This window comes from Hesperophylax consimilis, chromosome 8, assembly GCF_061612785.1.
Source record: "Hesperophylax consimilis isolate HC1 chromosome 8, BYU_Hcon_1.0, whole genome shotgun sequence".
In the NCBI taxonomy this organism is placed as follows: domain Eukaryota; kingdom Metazoa; phylum Arthropoda; class Insecta; order Trichoptera; family Limnephilidae; genus Hesperophylax; species Hesperophylax consimilis.
In genome coordinates, this window is record NC_142843.1 from 21516674 (window position 1) to 21533213 (window position 16540).

At 34.6% G+C, this 16540-nt stretch overlaps 1 protein-coding gene across 6 annotated transcripts in view; it reads left to right on the plus strand.

Annotated features, from left to right (window-relative positions):
• milt (trafficking kinesin-binding protein milt) overlaps positions 1-16540 on the plus strand; it is a 137251-nt gene that overhangs the window by 99556 nt on the left and 21155 nt on the right. The window contains exon 1 of one of the 6 annotated variants that reach the window (XM_089635036.1): positions 3604-3949. The exons of 4 other annotated variants lie outside the window; for them this stretch is intronic. Coding sequence is in view for 1 of the 2 variants with exons in the window: in XM_089635030.1 (XP_089491156.1) it covers positions 6203-6764 (562 nt within the window). In the remaining variant the exon portion in view is untranslated. Of the gene's footprint in view, positions 1-3603; positions 3950-6184; positions 6765-16540 lie in introns of those variants that run through there. One more of the 6 variants, XM_089635030.1, reaches the window with a different exon arrangement.

Below are 16540 nucleotides of genomic sequence, written 5' to 3' on the forward strand. Positions count from 1 at the left end.
CACAAAAACGGCGCTTTACAAATTATCCAATTATTATTATTATTATTATACGCCTCAGGGATCTCATTTCAACAGCATTTAATCTACTTTCATCCTTTATATGCCACTTGAACGTCCATGTTGCCTAGTGCACGGACTCCGAGAGACTGAGCTACTCGCGAAGTTGCACGAGTGTGTGGGCACGCACTTCGGACTTCGGCTAACTTCGTCGAGGACTTCGTCGAAGCGCCGAAGCGAGTAGTGTAGCGGCCGCTTTAAGCTTGTACCGTGGCTCCCGCTCTTAATAAAATGAGTCATGATCCATCACTACTCCACAGTTCTCATAGAATCTCTATCAAATATAAGAAGCTCTATAAAGCGGGATAACTGTTCGTTTCTCTCAGCAATAACTTAAGAAAATCAGCTACCGTGTAGGAACTCATTTAAATGTCTTGACTTTTAGGATATGACGCAGAAATTTGTTCGAATGAATGAAGTAGTAAAAGTTGAGCTCTGGTGTCGTGAAATTTGCCCAAATTTTCTATCTGGGATTTCGATTTTAACCCAACATTTCCACATGGAGAAAATTGAGTATTGCTGATTTATTAAAAATCTCTTAAAAATATTGGTAATCCGGTTGAAAATAAGACTCCGATATCCGCTTCCTGATAAACTTTTAGTAAATTCATAATAATGTTCATGCACCTGCGTTTGTCTTAATAATATATAATTACTAAATGCGAAAATAATTATGTTTATGAACAAGTGTTCTGACATCGTGACAATACGTTGGTATTTTACCAAGAGTTTTTCAGAACACCTATCAATTCAATCGTTAAGGGCCTGAAATCTCGTTTTTAATCGGATTACGAATAATCTAAAGAGATTCTTAATAAATTAGTAATATTTTAACAGTAAGTTTTCTCCGTGCATTGTGCGATATTGAGCTTTGCTATATGTATTTAACTCTCACATAAGTCTAACATTATATTGTAGCATGTATGTATTTCTATCGTTCAGTTTATATAGACTGAAATTTTTTTTTACTCGAGCAAAGCCGGATAGTAAAGCTAGTACCTATACTATAAATCCAGGAAAGGAATTAAATGCAAGATGCAATCACGATAGAAATTCCGGTACGCCATGCAGCAGTACCTAACGGAAGATGTTTAATTAATCGTACCGTTTGATCACCTTCATGAAATATGATGGTTTTGGAAAATACCTTAGTTAATACCTGGTTTCTCACAGACATGCAAATGGTAATTGTCGTTCTTAGAACGATATCGTTCTCAGAACGACAATTATCATTAATTTCTACCTGAGCATTTATTAATTTCTTTCAATGAGCTTACAATCCATTATATCTGAAATATAACCGGTCTGCACTAACATATTATGTTTTTTTATTTTTTATTCTGAATTGAATTTAATGTGATTTGAATAATAATTAATAAATCCACTTTCTCGATTAAACATTTGGTATTAACCGATGTAAAGTAGATACTTATATTATTATCGCACTCCATTTTTTATAAAATGTCAGACTGGTTCAGGTTTTTTCTGTTAGTAATTTGTGTATATTTTTTTATGTAGATACATAACTTGTCGTGTCATTTTAGCTTTTACGCTCAATTAGAAATGCTATCCACAAGAGACGCATTCGTTCAAATACATTTAACTAGAAAGGTGGGTGGATTGACAGTTTCCTTCTTAATAATTAACATATTTAGAGGTCGGCGCTCTGAATTTATCTGTTTTCAGTTGATGTTATATAATGCTGAATATAGCAATAAATTTTCACAAAACCCTTTCAAAATTACGATTCTATTTAATAGTTTCTTAATGCGTTAAAAATCGGTATCATTTAACTTATTGGTCTATGAACAACATGAGTTTTTTATGTTCAGACAAAAATTGATATCCATAAATTATATTGCAATTTATTATTTAGACTAGAATAATATGCAAAAATGTGGTTATGACATTTTAAAACAATGTTACAGCTTGATAAACTGAACTTTGCAAGCGACCAAAGGAGAGACTAACCAATAAAAATACTGTTTTTTTAAATCTATTTTTTTTTTGTTCGCTTTCAAATTTTAAGCAGGGACGCCTCCTACTGCAAAATGAAGAGTGTCAATCTGTATTTGAACAGTCTTAGCTCTCGATCATCTCTCGACTATTCCAAGGGAATTAACCAACTGATGAAAATCTGAAAAACAACTCTGAACGGTGGGATATTGGTCGTTAGTCTATGCAGCCAACTGTGTCAGGTGTCAGTAGTTGGGTTTTTAATTAGAATGTCTGGGGTATTCTAATTCGTATCTATGGTTTTATTGCCCCTGGATTTACGCTGTATTTTGAATTGTCTTTTCCCACAGCCCCCTCGAAGAAATTCCCATTCGTTAACAAAACAAAGAATATGTTATTAGGCTGGTAATTCGGTTCATTTCTTTGGAGCGTTAAGTTGTATGGAATTGTAATACATTTGACCGCTAATCTCTAAATAATTACGAATGATACATTTTATTAAGGCGTGTGAAAACACCTCGTATCTGCCGTTATTAGTTTCATTTATTATGAACCTGAATTTTCTGTTTTTGATTGTCTTAATTAGAAAGGTCAGAGTTTTTATTATTGTTTTTTAAATTACTGCGTATTTTAAAACTATGGCATTTAAAACGATACGATACGTGGCACAATTATTTTTTACATACTCTTTCCACCGCGGGAAAATATATGAAAAGGACTTTAACGTTACCTTTTTATTGTTAAATTTGCCTTGGTTACTTGAATTTTTTGAAAAAAAAGTGTTTTTTATGAAAATAGTACCAGATAATTCAAATTCTCACTTAATTATTACTTATTATGTTTGTTTGATGAATCAATTAATTGATTAATTAATCTAATAATACTGTCTGATGGGAGAATTATGTCAGATTTGGTTGTGTTACACAGAGTCATTAACAACTCAATTGACAGTCCTGCCATCGTTGTCACTATTAAATTCCATGTGTCGACTAGGAATACAAGACAAAATGTAACCTTCTTCTGCAATACATACACAACCAACTATCAGACACACTCACTAACCAATAGGATGCATGATCTGGGCAACAAGTTTGGGGGTACTATTATTGATATACATATTTATTGACTCCATTTATAGAACTAAGCGTAATCTATACCAGCATTTTGTTGAATCCTACAAATTATAGTAGAATTGGTAATGTAGTTTTAGATATTATATGTAGTATTGTTCTAGTTTCTATATTCCATATTATTGTACATATTTTGGTAATATTGAATCATATTCAGTTTACTGTTATATCGGGCCTTAACATTTTTATTTAATAAACCATTTAAAATAAAATTATGAATGAAATGTTATTATTTCATTCATAATTTTATGTTATGACAACAGACCGAACAAGTCGCGTGTCGGTTGAAAACAAAGGAAATACAGTTTCCTGAAATCCTGAAAGCGTTCCGGTTTTTCGCGAACTTTCGGGTCTGACCGCAAGATGGCAGTGAGGTCGGTTTATTTATGCAAGGATTGATTATCCGCGCGCTCGCCGCGCCTCCAGCGGCAGGCTAGTGCGATACTCGCTTTTCGCTAGACAGTAGACTGGCGATTTAACCTCGCAGTCAGCTGAGAGCTGAGTCAAATCAAGATACGCTATTTAATTCCCAACAACATGACATCATTGATCGGATATTGTGACTTGTGACACCGTTGTTAACTTATGTCGTCCGCTCATGTCGTCAAAATAAATAAAATTTAATATTCAAACTTTCGTTAGAGCGTAGTATTTTGACGCGAAAATCAGTTTTCTTCAGTGTATTCGCAATTCTGAAAGAATCGCGGCGACGAAATTCTGATAAGTTAACAGTTGTAGTGATAAAGTAGCGACGGTATCGCGAGGGCAAAGTTCTTGACAATATTATACCCGCCGCAAGAGAACTGGTAAGAGACAAATAATTACTTTGTTACATTATGAAATAGCGTCGGCGTAAACCCGCTCCCGGCCTCCAAAGACTGCAATACTTGCTACTTTTGTGACAAAATATAAATAGAAACTGTATGCGGACAGCACGAATACCAGTGCAGTCAGTATTTATCCACTGCGCTTACCCCTGAGAAGCGATTGCTGGAAATAATAACTACAGGTACATTCTCCTACTGGTAATACAAATATTTTTTTTATAATAATGTCATTTCAATTACTTACGTTTTATTATCTAGTTTGGTATTTGATTGGCCTTGTAATGTTTATTTTAACTAATTCAAATTCATTCAAATAATTTGTATGCATTTTAAGCGCATTCTTCCGCTCATAGGCGAAAAACGCACTCAAATTATACATCAAAATGTCTTAAATTACCATATAAAATCTTTGCTTGTATTAAAGATGTTTATATTTAAATGCAAGTAAATAAGAAATAATTTTTAAGCAAAGTTATTATTTTTCGGCCTACCGCCCACTTCTGCGACACATATTTCATCAGCCCCCCCCCCCCACTCCATTACAAATTCAGTCGCGATACGCTGAAAACCTAAATACCTACCCACCTAATATAGCCCTGTTGGGACCAAAAATATGTACCTAATGAAAGGTTTTTTCGAGTAGGTATTTGTTTATTAATTAATCTAAAAATTAAAAACTTGAATGTTCCTAATTGAACGAGACTAGATCAGTTAGAAGTTATAACCAATAAATCGTTGTAATTTGTGATCGGGTTTTCCTCTTCGTTATAAGGTGAGTGACAATAGTAAAATCACATTCATCTTAAATATCAAACTCATCTTGCAAGGTTTACTCCTAGTCAAGGAACGTAGAGTCGAAAATTTTATTTGTCGTTCTCATGGGCGGGTCTCTTAGAGGCCAGGGTCAAATAACTACTTGATAACTCTTACTTTAATTCCTCTCATTTTATAAACCGAACGGAACCTCATTGCAAGGTTTCTTTCTACCGTTAATTTATCCAGTTGAATTTATTCAAGAGTTGATTCATCCAGTTGTCTTCAAACACCCCTTATCGCTTATTATCTCCTGGTGTCCCCGCTTCGATAATCATTGGTTTAGGCTCTTTTTCTACAGGGATAACAAAGTATTCGATACTAGACGATTCAAGTATCTAGGGGACTATCTCCATACGTATGTACACGGGCACAAATAAGGCGTTATTTTGTAAACTCGTCGGCGACGACAGTTTCCCAACTCACGTCGTCGACACTTTAAACATGACGTTACTTGTGTCAGACTTTTTGTAACAATGTGTGCGCTTTATATCAATACTGAGAACAAAACAGTCAACAAATAATGACAGCAACTGTTTGGTTGTTAGTGAGGTTATGAAAGCATTCTAGTTTTGACGTTTCGAGAATTCAACAATGATTTGTGGCGATGCGGGGCTCGTGATTTTAGTAGCAACGCGTACAGACAAATGCGACAAGCGGTTCGCAACTTGAGTATACAACACGAGTATCGGATTCTTGTGTATCCCTGTGGAAGAAGGGTCTTAGAGTGTGATTGAACCTCAATTATTGTGAATATCTTAAAATGTGCGATGTGCAGCAGATTTTTCTAAACTTTCTCATTTGTTTTCCAATTAAATAATGATTGATGACACCTAGAAAATTTCATCAAGATTCTCATGTTTTACGATTATTTGTGGTCTCGGTAGTGCTTTTTTCCGAACCTTCACTATTTATTTAACGTAATTTAAAAATTTCAATTTTACAGAATAGAACAAAACAAATATTATAAGAGCATAGTATATTTTTGGCACGTTTTTCGTATTTGTGTGGAATAGGAGCGGAAGTCATGCTGTTAAATTTTAGCTAAAAATCCAGCGGCTAAGTAATTAGCGTAATTTGTTTTCACAACGAAAGACAGTGGGAAAATGCGTACTTAATTTTCTATTGTATGCATCTTCCTCGCTCTTTTGCGATATGTGTTTTTTTGTAGCAAAAAAGGCGAATATTTAATTAGCGTTAATGAGAACCCATTCATCCGCACGCATCTCTGATGGGAACCGATAAGATAAGTCGACTTGATACTCGTACATGTCTTAGTCCCCGCAAGAACACCTAGCCACCAGCCAGTCAGAGACAACACTTGAGGCGGGATGGATGCCAAAGAAAGGAGCTTTTAAATCTGCGATTGGAAATTACATACATTTATACGTGCGTTCATAGATAAGACTTTAGCTATGTATGTGTAGTGTGCATCCTTCGCAGTGTTCGTTTTGTGGCGTCTTTTCATGCATCTGTAATGAGAATCTCAGAGAGCAGAATCTTGAAAGTGTTGTTGACATGGAACCGGGGGAACAAGAATCCGACGATGGAAGTTGGCTAGCGGCGGACAGTCGCGCCAAGTCGGTGAACTGGTGGAATTTGTTGAATGTAGACAGTGAGTTTGATTACATTGACTGTGAGGATGAGGAAGTAAGTTCGTACGTCGGGCAGGACCGTCCCGGCGGTGAAAGCGCCTGGGACCCCTCCCTTCCCGCCCTAATCCCCGGGTACGCCCGCTGGCCATCGAGCGACGCCCAGTCCGTCGGCTCCGTAGACAGCGGCCTGCCGAGGCCGTCTCACTGCGGCAGTGAACTGTTCCTGGAAGACGAGCCGGAGATAGTCCTGGAATGCCGCTGCTACCAGCCAACGTGCCAGTGCCTCAGGGCCAACGAAGACCCCTACGAGTATGACGATATATTCGACGCTTCCGTCCAGGAGGACTACAGGCGCGAGTCTATGGATGAGGACCTGATGCTGGAAGGTAACGTGCCCCCGTGTCAGCTGTCGTCTGCCCTCACGCCAGCATTCCATCGGAGCACCCTTGTTGCCCGTGTGCCGATATCATATCCGCTCATTTCTATTATTTGCTATTTTTGGCCTTGCCGGTGAGAACTCTGTTAACACATCTCCTTGTGCTACGGGCATCGTTTAAGAAAAAAAGGGAGAGGCTATAACGGAGTGATCAGCGGTAAGCCTGTATTATTATTTCGCTACGTTTTTCAAGAACGAATTTCATTTCTCTGAAATATCTCGGTATACCTATAGCCGACATCTAATAATAATTACTATTTATTTATACCACTGTCATAATTTTATACAACGGCAAGCTTTTTTAAATATTCTAGTTGAGTAATGACGTGCAACACCTATTCGAATTCAATATTCCTCATAATCAGATGAGCTGAGCTCCGTTGTTAGTGTATCATAATCCCGGGAACATGTCGGATATTGCAACAACACACAAATCTACACATTTAATCCTTGGATCACGTAGATTCAACTAAAAGACTATATCTGTTATTTATACCATTGCTATATGTTCGACCGTCAAAAAATAAAATATGTAATATTTATACGAGATACGTATTAAAGGATATCTTATAATTAACGTCTCCCATTTTTATTTTTACACGCTTTCATAGATTTTCAAATAAACATCACTCCACCATTGTGTATCATGCGTGCTTGCCGATAGATGTGTATTTTTTTCAGTAGATATCTAAAATATGAATTAAAATATTTTAATTTATTTCATCTATAATTTAGTTAAGCCTAGAAAAGCTTCGTTTTAAATGTGTATTTATTTTTAGGTGTGAAATGTATACCTACTTATTTATTTTGTATCATCTCCGTATAAATGGTGCCCGGAAACCAGTCGTACAAGCGGTAATCTAATGAATCTACATCGCAGATAATCCAGAGTATTTCTTTTTTTTTTCCTTTTCCGACAACTAAAAGGTTGAAAAAACTTTGGAGGCGAGCTGGCTCGACGTTCCACGCATTTTAAAATACAGTAAACAGCTGATAATAAGTTACTAAATAACCCCGTTGTGGCCGATTAAAAAAAATGTATTTTGTGAAATTCCAAATTAGGACTCGATTTTCTCGAAAATGATAGCTTAAATAAAAAAAATTAACCACAAAATCCACTTCAAATGTGACGTAGACTTAGTTTCCCGCTTTTACCACTAGTTTCTGGACACCACGTGTGTATAAGAGTATATATATCTGTGGCGGATCGTGACTTCAGTGAGCTAGGGTGCTAATATTGAAAAATACGACAGTTGATGTAGTTTTAGCTGAAAATTTTGATTAATTTAAAAAAAAAGATGGTTTAATAATCTAGCTCACGGAAAGTTTAGAACCGCCCCTAGTATATATGTAAACTTTTTTTTTTTCGGAATAACTTTATTGAGTAAAACCTCAAATTGTAATATTTAAATATTGAAGACTATATTAGTGATTTCTAAACGAAAATCTGAAACAGAAAAATCAGAAAAGGAAACGGTCACATCTGGGACTCGAACCCAGGACCCTTGTCTTTTCGTGACAGTGCTCTACCAACTGAGCTAATGGGACCCTATTCCCCTCGGTCACTTTTAACTGTATCATACTTCAAATAAGAACTACTAACATTGTCTTCATTTTTTCACCGCACATTTTTATTGGCAACTGTCTTTAAACTTTAACTTGTAACTTTCTTCCACCTCAAAACACCCAATTATCGGTGGTGCCATTGTCCGTGTGTGCTATTTAATTTCAATACCATATTGATAATTTTTATTCGGTATAATTATTTTTTTATTTAGATACGATAATTCCGAACATTTCCACATTTCGTCATTGTATATTATTAAGGCAAACGCAGGTGCATGAACACGTGTTCCGATATATTAGGAATATGTTGAAAGCTTATTAGGAAACTGCCTGCAATCCTGTTTTTAACCGGATTTCAATAAATCCGCACTCCTGTTTCTCCGTTTACCTATAGTTGTATCAGGGTCATTTACACCTTTGTTCCGATTGCTAATAATTCTAATCCGATACCTTTGATTAGACAATAACATCATCCAACGAATGGACGGATTTTTTAGTTTAATTTTAATTTTTGGTAGCACGTTTAATCATGTGCATCGCAATAATTATGTAATAAAATATAACCTTTTAATTTTTATCCCATTTTAAATTACAATACTTTTCGAATAAAGACATTTCGATATCAAATGTAAGATTTTATAACGAGGTTAAAAAATAGGATTAATAATATTATTAAATGCATTCATATATTTACCACCTCGCCTTATCTGAAAATAACTTATGTTTACCAGTACCTACCCTACTTCAAGAATATCCCCACCAACATCAGATAGAAACATCACCAACGTTACCTATTAATATCTTATCTTTCAAGAAGTAGTATTGGCGATTATTAAATCAATACAAATGTTATGCGGCGCAAAAAAACATATTATTTATTACCGGCAAAGTATACTTATCTACGCTGATATAAATATTTTCTATGTCAAACGGCACGCAGACAATATTGATTTTGATTAGCCGCTTTCAGACGAGAGCATAAAAATGACGCCGAGACGCTTTTAACTCTCTGAATGCAAAACCACGAATTCCTGGGCCAGAACACTGAATCAAGTTGGCCTGTTATTTAAATATACATAACTAACTGACGTGTACCCAGCGTTGCTAAGGGTTATCTTTAGAAGATAGACATACAGCACCCTGGACTTTTCTGTAGGCCTTTTTAAGAGGAAACTACAAGCCAAAAATGTGTATATCCTTTGGTATACCTTATATTGTAGGTATTAGGCATTAAAATCGCTTGACAAACGGAGTCAAGAAACGTTCGATTTCAAGCACAAAACTGGTTTTTAATTATTTTGTAAACAATTTAATAAGAAAGTAAAGAAGTTAATCAAGTGAAACTCACAGATAATGTTAGCTATAAAACTGTATTTTTTTTAAATTTGTTTGCTTTACGCGTTCATACATTTCTATTAAAAAAAATTTTAGTAGTTTAAGTTTTTTTTTTTTGATTTTTTTATTTATTTATTTGTATTCTACTCAAGCGAAACGATAGGAAAACCTTCAATTTATCTATAGCATATTTTTTGGTATTCACAATGTAAACCAATTCGTTATAAAGATTAATCAAAATAGTGATTTAGGCTTCGCCTTAAGATATACAATTCCGTAGTACATTATTTTGATGTATCTCATAAGGTTTAGTCAGCGTTATCAATGTAGTGCCCGAAAAAATATTTTTACCACTTGATTATAAAACAACGACTTTTCTCTACTTTCTATAAATACAATATGCATGTAATATGTTAACCTTCCGGAAGAAATTCTCTAAATGATAGTGAAAACCCTATCAATAATATCCGTTGCGCAGTTTAGAAGAACTAAGCACACAAACATACAGACGCAGATAGCGACTTAAGTTTATACTATTTAGAGATGTTTATTTAGTGGAATGGTTTATAACATAATTATATAGCAAGCCAACTTGATCCAGTGTCCTGGCCTGGGTTGAGGTGTTTTTTTCTGAAAGTTAAATTGCTTTGTATCTCGTACCCGCCAAGTTGCCTTATGTTATTATGCCTATATATATTATATTTATATCAAGTAGGTATACGTACGTTTTATTCCTGAGAACTACTTTCTACCTATATTTTGTGGAGGAATTTATTTTTTCTATATTCTATGAAAAATTGTTTTTTGTGTTGGAGTTTTATTTAAAAAGTAGTTGTACCACATGTACCAATTTCTAATGCAACTCCTGAAATTGGCCATAAACATGCAAACCTGCATGAAAATTACATTTTACAGTTAAATTTTGCATGCTATCGTAAAATTTCCATAACTTAAAATATGATCGTCTAAGCGTCTAACTAACTACATACAGCAGTGGCGTTCCTAACTCGTGTCTGGGGTTTCCTTCAGGAGTGAAGTGACGGCCTGTAATTTCCCTCCGGTTAACTTTTGTTTGGTGAAATCTGTGTTATTTGTTTTAGGGTGGGTTACGACATATTTCATTATTAATTACCAAGTACCTAATGCATGGATAGATGAAATAAATATGTTCCAGTGTGTTGTCGAAATAATAACACTTCTTTATCAGCTTTTACCATAAAGATATAAAAATGATGTATTAAAATAAAAATGTTCCATAATATTTAAAAGTTAAAACCCAGTTGATATTAATTTGTATCAGTGCGAGAGATTATTATAGCATTAGTGCGATTTTGTATGAATGACATTGAGGCCAAATCTAGGGTGAGGGGAAATTGCCTGGCAGCCATCTTTTATGACAAACTTTTGAAATGATGTGTATGTATACAAAGTGATGTAAAATGAACTGTTATAGTTTTATTTTTATGTTGTGAATGCAGTTATAACGGCTTATTTTTGTAGGGTTTTTGATGTGACAGAGAACGGGAATTCATTAAAAAATTTAATTAGGTTTTGTAATTCTTCATACATCTTTCCCCGCATCCCGCGGCTTCAAATTTTTCTCGAATAGCTCTGTCCAGGGCATTTTAGGTTCACCGGTTTGATTTTAACAATAGAATTTTAACCAGCGTATAGTGCACTGTTATCTAGCAGGGGCGTTAGTGGCAATTAGTCGGTTCGATAATAGCAGCCTTCGATCGTTCACTGCTAAATTAACTTCCACGTGATGCTAGTTCACTGCAAACCGAAAACCTTTGTGCACGTAATGTATGCAAGTGAATAATAAATAATGCATACGTTGTTGGTAATTCTTTTGTATGTGACATGAAGCTCGTGTGCTCGTGAAATGCAAACAACTTTGTTGCCCAAACTGATGTGTTCTTTCACTTTACTGAATAAAATCTTCGTTTTACCAGATACATATTTTATGTATTGTCGTAGGGATATTTTCTTTAGCTACTTGCCTACTGAAATCACGAATTCGCAGCGCAGCGCACCCCGCGAAAAATTGTCTGAATTCTTGACAAACTAAACTTTAAAATATTAATATGTTTCTGTTAGAAATATTATACTATAGGTAAGTACTTTATCGCTTGTCTGAATTCTTCACACAATAAAAATGACACTTAAATTGAAAAGCAAATCCGTGTTCATTGAGCCAGTGTTACACGAACAGAAAGACAACCGACTTTAGTATTTTAGATTTTTTTAATTAATAGCTTTAAAAGCTCTCATAGTCGTTTTTTGTATGTTTATTTTTATGTGAAAATCGCAAGGGTCCCAACTGCTTCCTACTGTCTGGAGCCAATGGGACTATGGAATCCCCAAATAGGGTATGTTGTTAAGGTGAAGGGAGGGGCGAAGGGAAGAGGTAGGTTGAGAAGTAGGTGTCTGGTTATTCGATATCTGTAGGTATATGTAGGTATCTGTTATTTCTGCAAAGTAAAATGTTTTGGAAACTCCGCTCGTAACATTTCGACATAAATGTTGTAAGAGAATGAGAGATGCAATTCCTGTCGCGTTGAGCAACTGTCCTTGTGACTTATTCTATTGTCAGATATTTCTAAATCTTCATTGTGTGTGTTTTTTTAAATTTAATAATTGACTGCCAACGTATCATTCTTAAGGCGACGCCATACGTAGTAATGCAAAATCACGTGTTTTTGGTTTGAAAATTTGGTCGCCTAGAAATGTTTCAGATGCTTTAATTAAATACTGCGAGTAGAATACATCTTGGCCTTAGTAATATAATAATCGAGTATTTTTAGATAAGCCTTTTTATAAGCCCATAAAAAAAAAATCTAAAGGCCTATGAAAACTGCTTTAAAGTTAAAAATCTCCTACTTACGAACCCATTTTCGGTTGTGATTTTATTGTATAATGTGGCAAATTAAGTTATTTATAAAATGATCGAAAAAAAATTTAAATATTTATGCCTGAACATCCAAAAAATAAAATAAAAGTCACTTTTTGGCCATGTTTTTTTCTTGCATAAATCAAAACAGGCGAATGGTGTTAGTCGGAAATTTAAACCTTATCGCTATCTACGTAAGGGTTGTTATTGATAGCGGCTCAATTTAAAATATTACACGACGTAGTGCATCGCCTTAACATAGTTTTCTACATCTGGGGGGAGGGTTAGTGCTAGAAGTGCCTATTTCGGTGCTGGTATTTGATATAGGTTCCAAAAAGGACTCTAACGTTCCTTATGTGAATGCTATGAAGAAATCAATAAACAATCCACATTCCTGAGCGATTCACAAATTTGAATAGCATATCCCTAGAAATGAAAAAATAAAAACACTTATGAATGGCTGCAATTCATACATGTTTTTCATATTGTCCGTTTATTTTCTCGCTTTAGCTTTTTTCAATATTCAACATCAGTTTTTCTATGATAATAGAGTTGCCCCGCTACCTTGCTGCTCCGGAGACGGGATACATTATTTGATCACGTTTTGTTTGTAATAATTATAAATCATGCAAATAAATAAATCTTTCTTTAACATAACATTATTACGTCTGACCTGAAATAAAAAGGATTCTTTGTTTTCTTTATCCGCTGTTCATACTTGGTTAAGTAATCAGATTTATTGTTCATGTTTACCTGCAACTTTTACTATCTAAAGAATGTGAACTGCTTCTAACTTTTGTAGTTATTTAACTTGTTTGCTTATATTTCATCAATCCTAAAGATATCGTGTTAACGTTAATGTTTCAGGCCAGGGCATTAGCACCTCGTTAGTGACGGAGGGAAGCATCTACTTAAAATGGGGTGATTTGTCAGAACCTGTCATATTAATAGCGTTTCGGGGTTAAATTATACCAGGCTTGCTTTTGTCCGGACTTAGCTACCCTGTCCTGACTATCCGTGACTATCTTCATGGCGTAAACATGAAGCTGGAGAAAGGCCAAGTTACCAATAATAATGCTACCTTTCTTTAATTTAGGTAGTTGTCCGGAGCGTTGAAAAATGATGGTAACCGTAATTATACCCCCATCTATTTAACCACATTGAATATTTTGTTTCAAATGTCACCCCCTGAGATATGAACGTATTCAATTCAAAAGACCTCTGTATTATTTATTTAAAGAACTATAAATAATACAGAGGTCTTTTGAATTGAATAAATAATAATAATAAAGTAAACACTTTTGTTTGGTTGGAGTATCCATGATTAAAATTACTAACTAAGGACGGGTTGTTTCAGCGAATTTGAAAAATTCTTAAAATTTTAATTTTTAGGTTCTGTAAAAGATTTTTTCAAGTTCTGTTATATTATTTCAGTTCTGTCAAGCGACTAGCCTATAATGATGTAATAACAGAACTTGAAAAGGACTTTCACTGAACCCGAAAATGAAGGTTTATATTTGATGAATTGGTAAAATTCTGTGAAACAACCCATCTAAGTCAATCTACATTCAATCACGTTTGTCTTTCGATTGAGACTGCGAATCCATGTTTTTGTGTATGCTATATTTTATTGCAACAAAGATGTTTTCAACTTTCATTTGCACTAACTAGTGTTTTTTGGGGTAACCGGATAACTCGACACAGTGACAATTCAACACACCTTTAAAAAGTCACGAAAAAAACTAACTCATAATATGTTACGTAGTTTATGGGTTAGTTTTTTCGTGGCTTTTAATGACTTTGTATCACTTTTAGAGGTGTGTTGAATTGTCACTGACAAGTTATCATGGGACCGTTTTTTGGTAACCGTATCTATACCCCCATCTTTTTATCTAGACTCAATATTATTATTTCAAAGGTCACCACCACCCCTCTTTTAAGCCCAACTATTCCCCCACTAATTTACGTATCACGAAAGTCGCCAATTTTATGAATTAAAATTTTCGTCGAAATAATGACGTGTCGGCTGCGACGGCAAACGATTTAGGGGATCCAATTCATAAAATTCGAACGAAATCACGCACTATGGGGTTGATATTCACGCTTAAAACACCGGTCGCCTGATTTGATTTATGCAAAAAAAAACCATTGCCATAATGCATATTTCATTTTACTTTGTGAAGTTCAAGCACAAATATATATGTTTGCCTATCATACTCCTTAACCGAAAAGTTCGCAAGTTGAAGATTTTACACACTTCGAAGCATTTTGTTATAGGCTTGATACTTTATTCTAGACTTATAAACAAATGTTCGATTTAAGTAAGCAAAGGCCAAGATAATATATTATGATCTACTCGCAGTATTTAATTGAAGCATCTGTATTATTTCTAAAAGATCAAATTTTCAAACCAAAAACACGCGATTATGCATTGCTTCGCGTTGCATCGCTTTATTTATTTATTTTATTTTATTTGGGATACCAACAGTTTACTTTAATAAAAGCATAATAATAATTGAGTTACAATAATTAAACCATTTACAGGTTTTTATAAATTGTTTAAATATCGTAGTTTCGAATAAGATTTAGCTACCTTCGGAGAAGTGTCAGCTTTATTCAATCAGGGTTCGCGGCGTTCCCGCCCAAGTAATGTGGGTTCAATTCTCTGCTGTCTAAGACCTCCATCATTGCACAAGCAACATTTTCTGCTTTTAATAATTGAATCAATTAATTCAAATATTCTCTGGTTATTATTATTCATTACCCGGGAATTTCCCGGGAATTTACCCGGGAATTACCCGGGTCTTTAATAATAAATTCTTTTCATTGAAATTAATTGTATATTTGTTAATTTGTCTTACCTGGAAAACGCCTCTAACCACTCTACCATTGAGACCTGATTATTTCACGTCATTTTTATCGAGTTCGTATTTCAATCTTTGAATAAATTACAAATAAAAATGTGATTAGAAAGTTCAGGGTTTCAAGTTTAGTTGGTATTGTCATTTTCAATAAGGGAAAAGTGAAATTTTTTAACTTTAAAGTAGTAGCGAATTTTCTTGTAGGTGTCCGGTGTACGTATAGTGGATTTTGAATCGGACACGACTGAGAGTTGAAGTGTCTAGATTCTACATAGTCATGTCTCAAATTTATTTACATTTAACCGAAAATATTTGCTTAATATCAACTGTTGATCAGAAGGTAAAATATAGAAGCAGTCGTTTAATGTTTACTCGTTCGAGCCATGTAAACCTACAACTCATATTATGGGTTAGGACAGGGTTGTTTCAACTCAAAATGTTAGTTTTCTTGTACTGATCCATCCACATATATAAATAGAAAAAAACATCTATTTCATTTCATTTTGTCAATTAGGGATTTAAAGAAAGTATACTATGCATTATGCCACTCTAAATTGGAATACGAAATAATAGGATGGGGCTCAGCAGCATCAAAACACGTTAAACAACTGAAGGTAACTCAGAATTGCATCATAAAGACCATAAAACTAAAAGTTCCCATAAGGACGTCAACAACAGAAATTTTTAAACAGTTTGACGTTCCAAGTATTCAGAAAATCTACGCCAAAAACACTCTGGTATAGCACCTCAAAAATGATTTACAGGCAAATACTTAACATACTCATAAAACCAGAGCCAAACAAACAGAGATACTAAATATACCAAAGTGTAACTCTACCTTTGGACAAAGAAGCTCTGATTTTTTAGCAGTAAAGGTATATAACAAACTCCCACTTAGTATCAAACTATTCAAAACAAAAAAAATAACTACATTACGGACATTAAATCTTGGCTTAAGGAACTACCGGATGAAGAACTTACTAGTATATTTAAAACTTCGTCGTAGAAGTTTCTGGAAAACCTTACCCAAAACATGAAGTCGAACCATAGAAGTCGCTGAAAACTTCCAAA